The sequence below is a fragment of the Salvelinus namaycush genome, chromosome 41 (genome assembly GCF_016432855.1).
Source record: "Salvelinus namaycush isolate Seneca chromosome 41, SaNama_1.0, whole genome shotgun sequence".
Taxonomy (NCBI): domain Eukaryota; kingdom Metazoa; phylum Chordata; class Actinopteri; order Salmoniformes; family Salmonidae; genus Salvelinus; species Salvelinus namaycush.
This window is the reverse complement of record NC_052347.1, coordinates 8,444,408-8,463,128: the sequence shown is the minus strand read 5'-3', so window position 1 is coordinate 8,463,128 and position 18,721 is coordinate 8,444,408. Positions and strand designations below refer to the sequence as shown.

Here is an 18,721-nt window from a genome sequence, read left to right as displayed (position 1 = left end):
ATAGTGCTGTTAAATAGTTTATTTCAGCTGTGGTCAGAGAAACACCGCTTATACTTAGCACGGTTTTAACCCCGGGATCACAGTCATTTGTCACCATGGACACTGTTGGTAAAGTCGGTAAAGTTCTTCAACTATTCATTTTTAACCCTCTTGTTCAGCAAAGGGAGATTTTCAGTTCTCTTGAGAGGGAGAAGATTTGTCAGTGATGTTGCAGATACTCCTAGAAGATAAAAATATTTCAGATTAGAGCAACAAGAGGAAAAAAAAGCCCCCGGAGCTGAGATGAGGGTTTAATATTTGGGTTTTATTTTGTCCATAAACGTTTGATACGTTCCTTTTTAAGCTCTCCCTTTGGCAGCGAGGATTACACGAGTTAATCTGTATATCTGTAAAACATTATCCTGCATTTGCGATGTGTGTTTATGGCAGATTCACTCACAGTGTCAGACTACCTTTGCTGGGGAGATTAAGGATGTGTACAGTGGTTTATTGGAAGTGCTGCTCATTGGCACAAAGCTGGCCTCAGAGGGATGCACTGAGATCTATTCCAGGATAACAAACCTATCTCCCCCATCTTTAGCATTACAAGCCAGTGAGTCTGCTCAATGACTTGGTATGGCCATTTCACAGCTGACGTGTTCCCTGTCCCTTTTCCCAAAGATAAAGAAGGACATTATATTGAGTTGGCTCAGCATACTGTTGAGGAGAAATAATGCTAAACTTCAACAACAATCTGTACTGAGTGCTCTACCAATGTGGAATATTGTCTAAGATTATCTTTATAACATGGTTGCAAGTGGGGTACTTGGGCACAGTTCAATTGGATTGCAGATGCTAGGCTTTGATCCTGAGAATCATAAAATATACAGTGCCTAGTGAAAGTCTACACACGCCTTGTAGATTCTACACACAATACCCCATAATGACAAGGTTTTTAGAAATTTCTGCAAATGTATAAATAAATAAAAACTGAAAACAGACCGTTTACTCAGTACTTTGTTGAAGCCCTGGCAGCGATTACAGCCTCGAGTCTTCCTGGGTATGACGCTACAAGCTTAGCACACCTGTATTTGGGGAGTTTCTCCCATTCTTCTCTGCATATCCTCTCAAGCTCTGTCAGGTTGGATGGGGCTGCACAGCTATTTCAGGTCTCTCCAGAGATGTTTGATCGGGTTCAAGTCCGGGCTCTGGCTGGGCCACTCAAGGACATTCATAGACTTGTCCCAAAGCCACTCCTACGTTGTCTTGGCTGTGTGCTTAGGGTCATTGTTCTATTGGAAGGTGAACCTTCGCCCCAGTCTGAGTTCCTGAGCGCGCTGGAGCAGGTTTCCATCAAGATTCTTGCTGTACTTTGCTCTGTTCATCTTTCACTCGATCCTGACTAGTATCCCAGTCCCTGCCGCTGAAAAACATCTCCACAACATGATGCTGCCACCACCATTCTTCACTGTAGGGATTGTGCCAGGTTTCCTCCAGACGTGACGCTTGGGATTCAGGCCAAAGAGTTCAATATTGGTTTCATCAGACCAGAGAATCTTGTTTCTCATGGTCTGAGAGTCCTTTAGGCGCCTTTTGGCAAACTCCAAGCGGGCTGTCATGTGTATTTTACTGAGGAGTTGCTTCCGTCTGGCCACTGTACCATACATGACTAATTGGTGGAGTGCTGCAGAGATGGTTGTCCTTCTGGAAGGTTCTCCCATCTCCACAGAGGAACTCTGGAGCTCTGTCAGAGTAACCATTGGGTTCTTGGTAACCACGCAGACCAAGGCCTTGGTGGTTCCAAACTTCTTCCATTTAAGAACGATGGAGGTCACTGTGTTCTTGGGGACCTTCAATGCTGCAGACATTTTTTGGTACCCTTCCCCAGATCTGTGCCTCGACACAATCCTGTCTCAGAGCTCTATGGACAATTCCTTCGAACTCATGGCTTGGTTTTTGCTCTGACATGCACTGTCAACTGTGGGACCTTATATAGACATGTGTGTGCCTTTCCAAATCATATCTAATCAATTGAATTTACCACATATTTTCTCCAATCATGTTGGAGAAACATCTCAAGGATGATCAATGGAAACAGCATGCATTTGAGCAAAATTTCGAGTCTCATATCAAAGTGTCTGAATACTTATGTAAGTAAGTAAGTTACAGTTTTTTATTTTTAATAATTTTGCAACAAGTTCTAAAAACCTGTTTTTGCTTTGTCATTATGGGGTATTGTGTTTAGATTGATGAGGAAAAACTTGAATTTAATCCATTTTAGAATAAGGCTGTAACGTAGCAAAATGTTGAAAAAGTCAAGGGGTCTGAATACTTCCCAAATGCACTATAATTACTTGGTCGAAGCACCTTTGGATGCCATTACAGCTGTGAATCATTTTGAATAAGGTTCTACCAACTTTGCACAGCTCTTAGGGAAACATATCTTCTCTAGGGTACATGGGACGGTAGCGTCCCACCTCGTCAACAGCCAGTGAAACTGCAGGGCGCCAAATTAAAAACAACAGAAATCCCATCATTTAAATTCCTCAAACATACAAGTATTTTACACCATTTTAAAGATACACTTGTTGTAAATCCAGCCAAAGTGTCCGATTTCAAAAAGGTTTTACGACGAAAGCACACCAAACGATTATGTTAGGTATGAGCCAAGTCACAGAAAAAGACAGCCATTTTTCCAGCCAAAGAGAGCAGTAACAAAAAGCAGAAATAGAGATAAAATTAATCACTAACCTTTGATGATCTTCATCAGATGACACTCATAGGACTTCATGTTACACAATACATGTATGTTTTGTTCGGTAAAGTTCATATTTATATAAAAAAATCTGAGTTTAGACGGGACGCTACTGTCTCACTTGGCAAAAAGCCTGAGAAAATGCAGAGCGCCAAATTAAAATGAATTACTATGAAAATTACTATAAAATCAAACTTTCATTAAATCACACATGAAAGATACCAAATTAAAGCTACACTGGTTGTGAATCCAGCCAACATGTCAGAATTCAAATAGGCTTTTCGGCGAAAGCATACGATGCTATTATCTGAGGATAGCACCATTGTAAACAAAGAGAGATACGCATATTTCAACCCCGCATGCGCGACACAAAACGCAGAAATAAAAATATAATTCATGCCTTACCTTTGACGAGCTTCTGTTGTTGGCACTCCAATATGTCCCATAAACATCACAAATGGTCCTTTTGTTCGATTCATTCCGTCGATATATATCCAAAATGTCCATTTATTTTGCGCGTTTGATCCAGAAAAACACAGGTTCCAACTGCTCAAACGTGACGACAAAATATCTCAAAGTTTACCTGTAAACTTTGCCAAAAAATTGCAAATTACTTTTGTAATACAAGTTTAGGTATTTTTTAACGTTAATAATCGATAAAATTGAAGACGGGATGATCTGTATTCAATACAGGATTAAAACCAACTGTAGCATGCTTTCTGGTCTCGCGCCTCTAACAAACAGGACACGTCGAGTGACTCGACTTCAAGATGGCCGTACGTCTTCATTACACAAAGGAATAACCTCAACCAATTTCTCAGGACTGTTGACATCCAGTGGAAGCCGTAGGAACTGCAAGCAGGTCGCTTAGAAATCTGGTTTCCCAATGAAACCTCATTGAAAAGAGAGTGACCTCAAAAAAAAAATTCGGAATGCTTTGTCCTCGGGGTTTCGCCTGCTAAATAAGTTCTGTTATACTCACAGACATGATTCAAACAGTTTTAGAAACTTCAGAGTGTTTTCTATCCAAATATACTAATAATATGCATATCTTATCTTCTGGGGATGAGTAGCTGGCAGTTGAATTTGGGTATGCTTTTCATCCAAACGTGAAAATGCTGCCCCCTACCCTAGAGAAGATATATCAATTGTTTTTGTCAAAATTGCTCAAGCTCAGTAAATTCTGTTTGGAGTCATTGATAGACAGCAATGTTGTCTCTGATTTTCAAGAAAATTTAAGTCAGGACTGAAACTAGACCACTCAGGAACACTCAACACCTCTTGGAAAGCTATTCTGGTGTGTCTTTGGCATTAAAATGTGTGTAGTTGTCCCGCTGAAAAATAAAACTCGATCCCAGGGTAATGTTTTCCGAAGACTAGTGCGGATTTTCCTCTCACTTTTTACCTAGGCTTTGCTCCTTTCATATTTATTTTGATCCTGATAAACTCCCCAGTCTCTGCCAGTGACAAGTATACCCATAACATGATGTCAAAATGTGAAGACCTTCACTAGGCACTGTACATGAAAATATAACCTAAAATGAAAAAAATGACTCTTCGTGTTACGTGAACCCTGTCCAGCGTAGAGAGAGACATTAAATCGAGTGGTCTGGCCATTGCATTTTTTTCTCTTGAGTTGTTTATTTTGACAGTGTTGTTAACCCTCTTGCCCTTATGTTGTTGAACAACAGTCCCTCCCTTAGGGATTCTGGATCAGAAACAGGGCACACTATGGGGATTCCTTTAGAAGCAATATTTTGAGATTAAGTTGTTCTCTGGTGTTTTTGTGAGATCAGATTGCAATTAATTATATTATATCAACAGAAAATTCAAGTAGCCAGTGGCATGTTCACTCAAATGTACTCAAACTGACCACTGCATCAACCCATCCATAAAGAGCCAGGCTTGCATAAACCAACCCACATAGAGTAATGGTAATACGACTATTCCCTGAAGACAGGCCAGAACTCAGTACAACAACACATCTTCCCATACATATTGAATGATTTTAAACCCATTTCAAACCATTTTGTCAGACATTACCAGGAAAAACAATCCCTGCACTAACCAGATGTAAGTAAACATAGTTGTCGTTCTTATATAAGCATGCATTTCCTGTGCTTCACCTACTCTACTATCGTGCCTGTGAAAAGGTCTGTCGCTCAATACATCCGTGTGTGATGTAACTATACCACAGCTGTGGAAGAACTTTGAAATGTCCAAATGATAGCATGCTAAATTTCATAGATACAGTCAGGTCCCAAATTATTGACACCCTTGATAAAGATGAGCAATAAAGACTGTATAAAATAAATAATACAAATACTGTGCTGTAATGTAATGTATTTAAAAATATTTTTTTTATTCTATTATTTTATACTAATACAGTTCAGAGAAACACATTTTGTTTAACAAGTAATATTTTTTTCTCATTATTTTTGTCTCCTTGTTTCTCTATAGAACTTGCAGATCTTGTTATGATGAGAAATCAGGTCTGTGCGCACGCTCGAAAAATGAACTCTGTAGCTGATTGGCCGATTTTTGGGCAATTGAGAAATAGATGCACTTCCTCAATCAAGAAAGCTAAATTAGGCTACTTTCTAAGTTCTATATCTCAGACTCTCCTGGTGATCCGTCAACATTTTGGACAACAGTTAACGTACTGAAGCATGGACATTCCTCTCTTTCCCTGCCTAAGCAAGTTGTGTCACACTTGGGCATCATTACTGAGAAAAACTTTAAGTGATGCTTGTAATCAACATTTGATATCGGCAGGCTTTTTATTTGAAAGAAATTGTGGTTTAATTTACCCTGGTCAGCCAATCGACTGACTGCCATTCTCTCAGCCTCTAGCTGGCTCGATGTAAGTTTTGTTAACTTCTAGTGAATCTTTGTTTTCATTTCAATACTTGATACTTCTTTTCCAAATCACTTTGTATGGTGCCCTCATTGATTGTGTCCCCGCATATACTGTAAATACCTGGGAATCTGGATTGACGAAAAGCTATCTGTAACGCAGGCGCTGGGAGTCAGGAAGCAAGTACAGGGGGTGAATTTAATAGTACAAAAAACATGGCGCAAAACAAGAGTAGTGTCTGGACATGAGAAAAATAACTAATACTGCCTGGGGAAAGAACCAAAGCGTGTGACAGATATAGGGGAGGTAATCATAGAAGTGATGGAGTCCAGGTGAGTCTCATGGGGCGCAGGTGCGGGTAGTAATTAGTAAACTAGCGACAATGAGTGCCAGAGAGTGGGAGCGGGAGTAGACATGACACTATCTTTCAATAAAGCATGTTGATGACTAAGTTAAGAAATTAAGAAATAAAATATAGGAATTCCTATAGAACTCTTCTATAGGAACAGGTTCTGTCTTTCGTTAAATAGCTGAAAACAAATCATTCAGTCGAAATTCCCATTATTGACTTTGGCAATATTGTCTATATGAATGCAGCTGCCACTGTATTGAAAACATTTGAACGCAGTTTATAATAGAGTGTTGCATCCTTATTTCGACACCAATCCCCACCACTGATGTGCGTGGCCAAAGAGCTTTATTTTCATGTCATCCAACAAATGTAAACAGCTGGAGTTTGCTAAATGACGTTGGTACTTGGATTGGAACCGGTGTTATGTTCAGATGACATGAAAATAGAGCTCTTTGGCCACGCACACCAGTGCTGGGTTTGGCATCAAAATAAGGATGCATTGGTAGAAAGGAACCCCATACTTACTGTAAAATAAGGTGGTGTATCTTTGATGTTGTGGGGTTATTTTGCTTCCACTGGTCCTGGGGCCCTTGTTAAGGTCACCGGCTTCATTAACTTTATCCAGTACCAGAACATTTTAGCCAAAACTCTATTTGCCTCTACCAGGAGGGTGACACTTGGCCACAAGTGGATCTTCCAGCAAGACAATGACCCCAAGCACACATCAAAATCCACTAAGAAATGGTTAATTGACCACAAAATCAACATTTTGCAATAGGCTTGGCCAGTATTCAGATTTTCATAACATCACACCGTTCTTCTGCCATTCCGGAATTTACGGTATTACCGCCGGACACCACACAAGGTGGCGCAAAAAAACACAAAAAAAGCCCATTGAGGGTCTACAATTACCACAATGCTAACAAAATCAGCACAAGTAATAGCGAAATCACATGGACGCTGTTAGCTAAATGCTAACGTGCGAAAGCGAACATTAACTAATTGCAAAGACAGGTGAATCCAGTTCATAAAGTTATCCAAGCATAGCTAGGCGCTACCGGATGTCATTTTCGATGAGTGTTGACATTTACAAGCGAAGTTGTACGAGAGATATTGTGCAAATGAACAAAACATGCTGTTTCTGAAGGAAGAGCATCATGTGTACACGGAGCAGAGGGGCAAAGAACAGAGGAGAAAAAAGCACAGGGGAAAAAATGGCAGCTGTACAGATAATTCACCTTAACTTCTCACGGCAGAAAGCCGTTATAAGATAGCTTATGGCAAACATGTCGTAATGAATTGCATACAAGTGTAGCTTCATGAACTCATATGTGCCGCACAACAGAGACTCGCCAATAGATACTGTATAGAACGCTATGGACTCATTAGCTCCTGCTTTCTCCAGCTGTTCTATTTACAAACAAACACACGACTAGCTCAACTGTTCTGGGGAACTAAGGTACTGTAAGCTTCGTAATGTAAAATGAAGAACGCAATCTGTTTTATCTCCTAATGTATTGCACAAGTTGACTGCAGGTGTTAACTTAAAAAGTAGCTACAAATATTCAAATGTCAAATAGTTTTGACGGTATTGAAAAAACATCCTGTGGCTTTTTCCAAGTACCCCGGTATATGATACAGTATAGCGCCCAAGCCTATTTTGCAATGGCCATCTCAGTCTCCGGACTTGAAACCGATTTGAAAACCTGTGGTTTGAATTGAAGAGAGCAGTCCATAAGCACATACGAAGGATATCAAGGAGAAATGATCTAAGATCCCTTCCAATGTTCTGTCTTTCGTTAAATAGCTGAAAACAAATCATTCAGTCGACATTCATTCCCATTATTGACTTTGGCAATAATATGAATGCAGCTGCCACTGTATTGAAAACATTTGAACGCAGTTTATAATAGAGCGTTGCGTCCTTATTTCGACGCCAATCCCCACCACTGATGTGCGTGGCCAATCCCCACCACTGATGTGCGTGGCCAATCCCCACCACTGATGTGCGTGGCCAATCCCCACCACTGATGTGCGTGGCCAATCCCCACCACTGATGTGCGTGGCCAATCCCCACCACTGATGTGCGTGGCCAATCTCATAAAACATTTTAGGAAAAGGCTCAGTGCCGTTATCCTCGAAAGGTGCGGTATTGAAAACGGGTGGCAATAATTTATATAGAAAAAAATATTGCTTTTTAAACCAAATATTTTTATCTGAGCAATTGTATTAGCATAAAATAATTTTCTTTTCTTTTTTAGCATACAATATAGCTCAGTATTTGTATTATTTATTGCAGTCTTTTTGCTCATCTTTAAAAGGGTGCCAATAATTCTGGAAACGACTGTATATGCCATCAAATGAACATTTGTATATCAAAAGAAAAAAGACTGGCCTTTGTGTACAGAGATAATCGAAAAGAGATAATCGAAAAGTCATTTGCATAAATGGCTATGGCCGTTCACAAACCTGGTCTACCATTTCAGAGTATTTTCAGCGCACTGGTTGAATTGAGCAATCTGTGCCAGCTAAAGCACAATTTGGATTAGCAAAGGTTCCACTGATAGGTCAGCTTAGTGCTTAATGGAGCGGCTTAGGCCTTCTGTACATGATTATAACATTCTTAGCAGCCTATTTCCTTGTAGCCAGATGTTCCGGAATAAACACCAGGGTGTAATCATGTTGCTTTCCCCCTTAAACCCAGGCCTGGTGTGCTCTTTTTGTGACAGGGAAACTAAGCCGTGCATACAGATGTCTAAGTAACTTTCTTAATACAAATAATATAGGAAGAATCTACTTAAATAGGTGGGCAGGTAAAGCGCAGATATTGCGATTTAGCTACTGAACAGTGCTGACATGTTTTGACACTGCAACAGAAATGCATTATAAAAACTCGTTATCTTCTGACCAAGGTTCACCCCTCTTCCTCTCAGGACTGCTTAAGAAACAAATACCTTCCATTCATATATTTAATTTAGTCAAACATATATTTTCGAAGAGCCTCCTGCATATGAAGAGCTTCTGTGAGTGGTATAGGATTTTGAAATATTATTCAGATTCCGTAATGAATGTGGACACATACTGACGTCTTCAGATTGCAGCAAATAGCTTTCATTCTAAGTGACCACCTACTACTGCATGTTTAAAGGCTTGCTGGCAGCCCTTTGCTGAGTAACTTTATAAATAGTTGCAGAAAAGAGCTCAAGATTTTGAAGGGAAGGCTATAGCCTACCACACTTAGAAATGATGTATACAAAACTCAGGGATTTCACAATTTTTTATGACATGCTGTAATAGAGTAAAGAGACAGCTATGACTTAAACCCTATTCATAATGCTGATTTGATTTGATTTCAGTATTTCAAGTGTCATTCAGAGCTCTATTGAACTGATCATGCTGGTTTAATGGAGCAGATTGATAAGTGAGTGAATTATCTCCACATTCTTTGCACAGGCATTTACTCTACGTGACCTTTTTGTGTCTACAAACCTCCGTGTGATTTCACCCAGACACCAAAAAGGGTAGAGTATTGTGAACTATCCCACGTGTGTGATTCCATTAATGACTCCATATCCTGGGGGTAATTAATAAACCGACAACAGAAAGAGACCAGAGGCGAACTGGAGGTTCAATATCATGATTGGAGTGTGATTGTACAATTTGAGTCGGATTAGAATTTAACCAGGTTAAACTGACAAAAATTCGGTGAAATCCTGACCCCCAATTAAATTGATCACGAATGAAAGGAATCTACAGTAGCTTCTCTAACTTGACGTGTCCTGATTTCACAACTTCAATGTCAAAATAATGCCTCAGCAACACGGTAAATGTCTGAAGGTTCCTGCAGGCCAGTTCTTTTCTCACAGATGAAGAAAGTACATTGAATCATGAGCTCATTTGAAGACTGGGGGAACAATTGACAAGTCAGAAATACATTTAATGGAGATTCATTGGTGGGTTTATTCAAAGCAATGCAACCTCTATATTGTAAGCACTCATCAACACCCACTACAACACAATACAAAAGGAAGGAAGCAAAACAATACAGTATATTGGAGGCCGATGATTAAGGACGATGATTAAGGATGATGAAGATGATGACAATTCCAAAACGTATAACTATAGAATTATCTGCAACTTGGAGCAGATGCTGTCAGGGATATCATCAGCATTATTTATATTAAATCCATACACTGAACAGTAAACAAGTGTTTAATATTACGTTTGTGGGCGAGAGCATATATCACATCGGTCATATTACACCAACAAATTGACAGTCACAGAGCGTGAGTTGAGTCTTGGCCAACTCCAAATTCTAGTTTGGACATAGCAGTGCTGTGGACAAATATAGTTCTGGCTAGGATTGCTGACTCAAGCCAATAGCGGTTTCCATGGAGTAGTGGGGGATATCATGGGTTTGGCATAAGCTGAGAGAATTGCCCAAGCTTTTAGGGGCTCCCGACTGGCGCAGGGGTTTAAGGCACTGCATTTAAGTGCTTGAGGCATCACTACAGACCCTGGTTCAATTCTAGGCTGTATCACAACCAGCTGTAATTGGGAGTCCCACAGGGCAGCGCACAATTGGCTCAGTGTCTCCCGGGTTAGGGTTTGGCTGGGGTAGGCATCATTGTAAATATGAATTTGTTATTAACTGACTTGCCTAGTTAAATAAAGGTTAAATAAAAATCTATAAATAAAATATTGTTATATTCTACAATCTAAAAGACATTCAGTCTTTGCTTTTCGGGAGCTAACACTCACACTTGACTTTTTACTACTGGCACTGACTTTGCTGATGGATACTTTATTGATGAAAAAAGTACTTAGTATGACTGAGATGTGGTTGTTATGGTGACCTCAGTACCGCCACACCGGCAGTCACGAGGCATGATGGTAGTCAAATTCCATGTGACCATTTAGTCACGGTAATTAGGCTTCTCCAAGCTCTGATGCTGCTGTTGGTCATTAGTAGCCTACCAAACGTGCTAAACTGCCTGGTACTCAGTACTCTATTGTCCCTCTAATCACTCTGACATCAATGCAAACGTAATCGAAAATTGAATCAAACACTTCATGAGAGCACAAGAGCTCATGTTGCCTACTATATTTATTTCTCAACCTTCCTAATATTAAGCACATTGCTTCTCTTATGATAATGGTCCATTCTAAATCAAAACAAATTTCTCACACATATTATTTAGTTTTTGTAAAGACAAGATGAAATCAAGAATAGTGTGATGGGTGACAATATTAGCCTATCACTTGTAAATGATATATTGCCACTTGTGAATGATGCCCAGCTAAAGGCAAACAATGCATTCTTTTTAAATCATAGTCACACACCTCATGTAGCCTATCCCATAGGCCTATATGTTTTGATAAGGTTTGTATCACAACTAAAGTGGCTAAATAACTTCTTAAAAGGAAACACATTCATCCGCTTTACAGCGGGTGTAGAGCCTCACTGGCATACATACGCAGCGTGTGAGTTTCAAGTTTGGGGAAGATCATTTTCACCATAAAAATGCACATTTATAATAAAAGCATAACATGAATAATCGCATTTGTGGTCACTTTTAAGAATCGTGTTTTCCTGCTAATGGAACATTTGCGCTTATAGCCTACTACCGTGTGCGCATTGCTGCGCTTATAATGTGATAGCCTAATAGTTTATCAACATTTTAAGCTAAACGTTTTCATCTGTTGCGTCAGGTTCATTGCTTAAAACAGGTTTTTTGATGCTAGTGGTTGTATTAATTTGGGATCTATCGCATCCCACAACTGTTCCGGACTGTCTGGAATATTTATTTCTCGCACAGAATAGAATAGGTCAACTGTTGTACTATGGGGGATAGTAGATTGACATAGGCTAGTGCTTTTGCTGTTCGTTAGGCCTACTTATCTTGTTGGCTGACGAAAAGAAAATGTGGACAGTTATTCCAATATCTTCCATATGTGTATCGGAATTGGATAAGGACGCGCGTCCCCGAATGTGTCTGTCTTCACTTGTAGCCTGTGATGACCTGATCACGTGACTGAGTGCCATGTGAGTGAGAGGTGGTTCAGAACGCAGCGGGGAGAAGGGAATTATAATTATTATATTCAGCCCAAGGGCACAACGGCCACTGGCCGCAAAAGGCATTGTGATTTTTTTAGGGGGAGTATGGCCACACAAAGGGGATTCAGCCCGGGAAATTTGAGGCATTATCAAGTGCTTGTTAAATTGTGAACAAGAGACTGATGAAGTGTGTACAGCCTGTGCAAAAAAACAAAGCGGAGCTCATGCCTTTCAAGCATCATTAGAGTCGCATCATGCAGCCTTAGAATGTATTAAAAATCAAAACATATAGCCCAACATTTGTATCACAACTAAATAACTCTAAACTAAGCATATAGGAGTACCTGTTTCTTTGTTAACCGCTCAACACAGAATAGCCGCATGGGCGCACTCCCTCAAATCGTTTGGAGAAAATGTCCTTTCTATTTTATTCAGCTATGTTAAATTGTATTCTTCATACTATAAAATAACAGAAAATAATGCCACGGAATTCTAAGCAAATCTTGTCTGCTAAATTAACTAGTGTAGCCCACAGCCATATGGCACAGCCAGATCAGGGCCTAACATAAGGACAGAGCAGAGTATGCTATTCTGTTCTTCTGAAATATACATTTTCTTCATATCATGATTCTTTAGACCTGTCTAAAATAAATAATGGATGTATTATGATGGTGTAGGCTATATTACATGGATTTATTAGACTTGTTAAAATGTAGATGTTCCAAAGGTCTGCATCACCTGACCCAGATGTCCTTCACTCATCACTCATGCAAAGGCCTTAGTATGAGAGAGATGTGTGGAGTTTCTTACATCCATGATCAGCTGCAGCCGAATCTCCTAAGTGGCCAGATGAGTGTTCCTAGCTGTTATTCCCATGCAGGAAAGGAAATCTATCAAGTTCAATCTGTCATATTGTTAGTTGGTTCTGCATAACTGAACCAGATCTGCAAAAATGCCCTGGATACACATTTTACTCTTTGCTTCTGATATACTCAGGTGTGACCAGCAATTACTGTTTGGGCTTTTATTTTATTCCAATATATTCTTGACTGTGTTTGGGTAAGGTAAATAAATGACATTGAGAGACAATGAGGGTGACTGATAATTTGTACTTGTCTATTCACTGTGGTGCTCTGAAGCAGAATTACAGGCCATCACATCTACTTGTTGTTGTAATTGCAACACCAATCGTATAATATAGAGGGCTATTGTCAGCAAATTGTATGTGTGTAGCCTGAAGCACTCTCATCAGTTCATCCAAATGTACATAAACAAACACAAGCGAGGAACATTTAGAAGTAACAACATATATATTCAAATGAGTGGCATGTTCCTAGTATTGTAGACCTGTGTATTTGAGTGCTGATAAAAACAGTAATGTTTGAAAATATTTTTTTCTTAGGGATGGATCTGCAGAGTACGGTTTCGGTTCTGATCTAAGCCACAGAACGTAGAGTGACACAGAAAATGAACTTGAAAGTTGCCGATAACATCTTTATAATCCTTGAAATGCGATTGCTCCTATTCTCCTCCTCTGGCTTTAATCTTGTGAAAAATAGGCTAATTTACTAGCCAATGTATAATAATAATGGCCTAATCATGCAGTTTATTATAATGTTCCAAGGGTCCATAAAGTTTTTTTTCTGTCGCCTTTGTTTTATTTCATGATGTTCTATGTCCAAAGAAAATGTGAACATTGCTTCAGATCTCAGCGCAGCAGTCTGCTGTTGTGGGTAGAGAAAGTGCCTGGCTCCCCCACTGTTGGAAGTGGAATGGTCTTCAGGGGATCTCAAGAAGAGAGCGGGAAAAGGTTTTGATCAGGACCAGCTGTCAGTTCTCTCCTTAACTGTTCCATTGAAGCACACAGTTCTTCTACAGTATAATGGGCTTATTTACAGCGGGGAGGCTGTGTTATGTTTTAATTAAACTCACCTCTCCCTCTTTTCGCACTCGCAAATTGTACACCAATGTTGTGCTCATTACACATACCAAGTAAAATTGCAAAGCTGGGAGATGGAAGTGTGCCAGCACACAGCTGCTACAAGTGTTTTGCAACGTACCCCGCTTTTCTTCTCAAAATAATGCCTTCATCCACTAACAAAGAAAGTACAAGTCCATTTACAGTATTCCTCATGACAAAAAAACATATGTTGTTTTCTCGCTGGATAGGACCCACTGTGTGTGGACTGCTCAAGGATTGTACAAATGCCATTGACATGACATGGCTTTGTGAGTTCGATTCAGTACCAGTGCCACGATGAAGCCAAATGAGAGATTGGAGCAGCTTTTATTACTGTGCCAGTGTTTTATTAGAAATGACCGAGCCTCTCAGCAGCAATGTTTTCTATACGCCAAGAAACAGCTTGGCCTTATTAGTGTCTGGGATGCAAATGAATATTTTCCCCAACTCGTTATGCCTCAAAATGTTCTTCTTTAATGGTTTTGACCAGGGCGTAATGAAACATATTCGTTGAGGAAAATGCATGGGCATGTCCCAGAGCCCACTCATAGTGAATGTAGCAGAATACTTCCTCAGTAGGTGTTTAAGAGATGGTCATGAAATGGCACTGTTGGTAGTCTGCGTATTGAAAGAAAATATGCATTTCCTGAATCTTTTGTAACCGCTCCAGACGTGTGAATTTAGCATTCATTTTGTCTCTATGTGAAATGGTTTAAAGCTGTGATGGTCGGTGGAGTGAACCTATACCCAGTTCACAGTGCATAGATAGTGGCACCCAATCTGGCGAAGCAACTATATTATAATAGGTGTTTGTCTGAGTCTGGGCCAACATCTGTAGCTCTCCATTGGTTGGAGGATTCAAAGGACATTCCATTTGCATGAGTTTGAAACACCTGACAGAAATGATCAGTGCTGTCCTCCTCTTTTTTCCTCTGTATATTAGAAATCACGAAGAGAAGCAATTCAATTGCTTTTAACTTCAAAGCAGCAAATGAAAATGCATTTTAAAAATCACTTTTTCCTGTTTACATTGTACTACTTCAGAACAGCATGCTTTCAAAGTACTTATTGAAATGACCTTTTCTATCCTCTCATATTGAGAACTGCAGCTTTGTCGTCATAATATATAGTAGTCACACAGTATTTTCTCCTGTCTAAGTTGGTACAAGCACGACCACCATGTACTGTACTCTGTCATATAACCACTGCATCCCCGTATGCTTCAGGAGCAGGAAGTGAGTGACTCACTGTCTTTCAGGAAACGGGAAGTCCTTACACTTATGTTAGATAGGACTGGATTCAATCTGTATTGCCGAAGTTCCGCGTTGTAGCCCTATTGTCATGTAGCGGAGACTGCATTCACGGTAAACGCTGCATATGTTGGCTCAATCAGATATTACATTTACATTTCAAGCGCGCTTATCGCTGAACGACAGCGATAGGGATTGAATCCAGCCCTTAGTGTATAAATTAGAGGGTCTGCTGTTATGGTACAGAGGTAAATGTTAAGAGATGTGTTATGTGGTCTAACTGAGTAAACAGCAGATGGTTCGCCGGGCCTCTTTAGCGTTCTGTGTTTTATTTACTTACCCACCTGAATGACCCACGTTGAGCTCAACAGCTGATGCGTAGAGAAATGAGAGTTAACTCTTTGCTATTGTTTACTTCAGTTCCGCCAGAGTGCAAGGCCAGAGGAGTCATCTGCCTGGCGCATGCAGGGAAATTAGCTTGTTTATCAGCATTGTGATTTCTGTTCCGCCTCCCTGTTCCACTGACATTTTCGATGTACACGATCCATGACTGATCCATTCTCAATCAAAATGAGTTCGACCTCAATCAGAGATGAAGGTATCGCGCGCTTGTTCAACCTCTCTATTTTTTTTGAATGAAGCCTGATGAGGACAATAGCGTATTATGTGGCTGACGTATATAGAAGAGGTCACCTTGAGAATCATTTATCTGTCCTGTCAATGGGATGACACATTACTGTTGAGGCATGCTATGTTGTGCTTATGGTTCTATATAGGATGTGCCGTACATATGTTGTTTCAAGGCGATTCATTGTGGTGTGTTTTATTGAGTTTCCTCTCTCTGTGCTTTAGTTCTCATACACAGTGACGGCACACCCTCGCTACCATCTAACATGCTTTAGACTTTACTTTAAATAGCCATCAGCTGAAGACCTTGAAGGGAGAAAAAAAAATCTTTAGCCATTCATTACCCCACTGAGGAAGTGTGGAACATTGATGGAATGTAATGAAAACTAATACTCCTTCCAGTCACTATGCAATCTGTAGGTATGTTTTAAATCCAATTACAGCCTAAGAAATAGCCACAGCCTCTATAGTATCTTGAGCCAAACAGAATCCAGGGGGAAATTACCCATCGGGAGTGCAATACTGTTACAGAAATGACATTACCAGACCACTTGTGAGACTTGAGGGCCAGTGCCCATGTGTGTGTTTATGTGGTGTGACGGGGGTCAATATGTATATACATAACACTTGATTTGTTTCTTCCAGTAAATTGGATTCTTTGCAAAGAGAACAGTTCATATAGAATGTGTCCGGGATGCAAACGATTGATGTGGCTATATTGTACCATCTTAGGCCTATGCTGATGACAATCTAAATTGAGAAAACATTGTACTCTCTGTATCTGTGAAAGTGGAATCATTTGTTTTGAAGGAATGGAATAATTATGAGATATAGATTTCACAAATTCAAAGAAAATATAGCATGACTAAAAATATAATTACTTTTATACAGCAAGGAGATTGTAAAACATGATCAAATCAGTAGCATTTATTACAGTGTTCATAAACTTGTATTGTATTTCATGTTTCTATTTGGTGTAAGTATATAAAGGCCCTTCACAGCTTTTAATATGGCCAATTTAGACCGTAATCATGTCTAAACAAATAGAACAAGGATTGCAAGGAAAAACAATGTAAGCATTTAATATCGATTTGCTTGAGGTAAACATAATGCTTTATTATCCATAGAGGTAAAAAGAGAAACTGTAGGAACTAATCTCTCTTTCGTATGTATGAATTACATTTGCTTCCACATTGATTTATCCCCCAACTTAGTCCCAGAGACAAAGTTGAACATAATATTTGCGGCACTGGCAAATGGTTTCCTGTTATCCCTGAGATAAATCTCTCAAGGCAGGGGCATTTCTGTTCTACTACAAATGATCACAAAGAATCGTAAAATTAATCACTATTCCCTTCAATGAACAGCCTCTAACCTTAAGAAAGAAAAGGAATAAGTGTTTTGCACACAACGCAGAAGTGGGAGTGAATGCTAAGGAATGAAACTCAAGGCAGGCACACAGTGTGGAGCACACAGAATAAATGTATGACAAAACAATACCCCAGGCACCAGCAGTATTAATGATATGCAGTGAACTCATTATTAAAGTTCCAAAACAGCTCCTGGAGTAACACAGATGGAGCCAATTAGGCAATGAGCATACTTGCTCACTTGCCGTTACATCTTCTGTTTCTTTTATCTTGCCCATATTACTCCACGGATGAAATAAGCTGTATGTTTCTCCTCGGTACATAATATCCAGTGATAATAACAGTTATTTTCACTTGTAATTTCAAATAATTTATTGCTCCATAAATACCAAATGTTCTTTTACCCTTTCCTTGAGTACCTAATTTGTGTTGCAGTAGGTGCAGAGAGTTCAGTATTAACAGAGCTGAGGTAACTGTTGCTTTGTGTTCACAGAGACCTGATGCCTTCGACGCTGGAGGGACAAATCACCATGGAGAAGACACCCAGCTACTTTGTGACTAGCCACGCCCCCAAACGCATCCACACGATGGCCAGGGACATCAAGTTAATCATTGTGGTCCGTAACCCTGTCACCAGGGCTATTTCAGACTACACACAGACTCTGTCCAAGAAACCTGAGATCCCAACCTTTGAGGTTTTGGCCTTTAAGAACCGGACGCTGGGCCTAATAGATGCGTCGTGGAGTGCTCTACGTATAGGGATCTACGCGCTCCACTTGGAGACGTGGATGCAGTACTTCCCTCTCGCCCAGATGCACTTTGTCAGTGGAGAGAGGCTTATTGTTGATCCCGCTGGCGAGATGGGCAAGGTACAGGACTTTCTTGGGCTCAAGCGGATCGTCACGGATAAACACTTTTACTTCAACAAAACGAAGGGATTTCCTTGTCTCAAGAAGCCAGAGGACAGCAGCACCCCGAGATGTCTCGGCAAATCTAAGGGGAGAACTCACCCTAAAATTGACCCGGACGTTATCCGCCGACTGCACAAGTTCTTCAAACCCTTTAACATGATGTTCTACCAAATGACTGGCCAGAACTTTGAGTGGGAGCTGGAGGAGGGCAGTGACTCTCGGGGCTCTCAGAACTAACAGACTGTTGCCCCACGTCACAGCCACAGCTACAACACCAGCCTTTCTCAATAACAGATCTACTGTCTGTCCCTACCGCTTCATCCTCTGAGAGAGTGATTGAGTACGTCAATCAATCATGGCTGTCTTTGAAAAAGTGTCTGTATCCATAGGAAAAAAGAGTTTACTGATATGCTTCTATTCTCTCCCTCAAAACTAATGTTGTTGATGGTGGCAAAACATTATTGTACATACTATACATAAAATTATATTTATATTTGTGAAGAGGAGATGATTTTATTCCTTTTGTTTTAAAAAAATAGAGCTGATACATGAATCATGTCGAATATGACGATGCATGCATGCGATAAGTTAAGTGTCCTTAC

General features: G+C 40.1%; 1 protein-coding gene across 1 annotated transcript in view; it reads left to right on the top strand.

Annotated features, from left to right (window-relative positions):
* LOC120034560 (heparan sulfate glucosamine 3-O-sulfotransferase 4-like) overlaps positions 1–18,356 on the top strand; it is a 102,890-nt gene extending 84,534 nt beyond the window's left edge. Inside the window, exon 2 of the mRNA XM_038981159.1 lies at positions 17,702–18,356. Within this exon, the coding sequence (XP_038837087.1) occupies positions 17,702–18,356 (655 nt within the window). The remainder of the gene's footprint in view (positions 1–17,701) is intronic.
* The last annotated feature ends 365 nt before the right edge of the window (positions 18,357–18,721 follow it).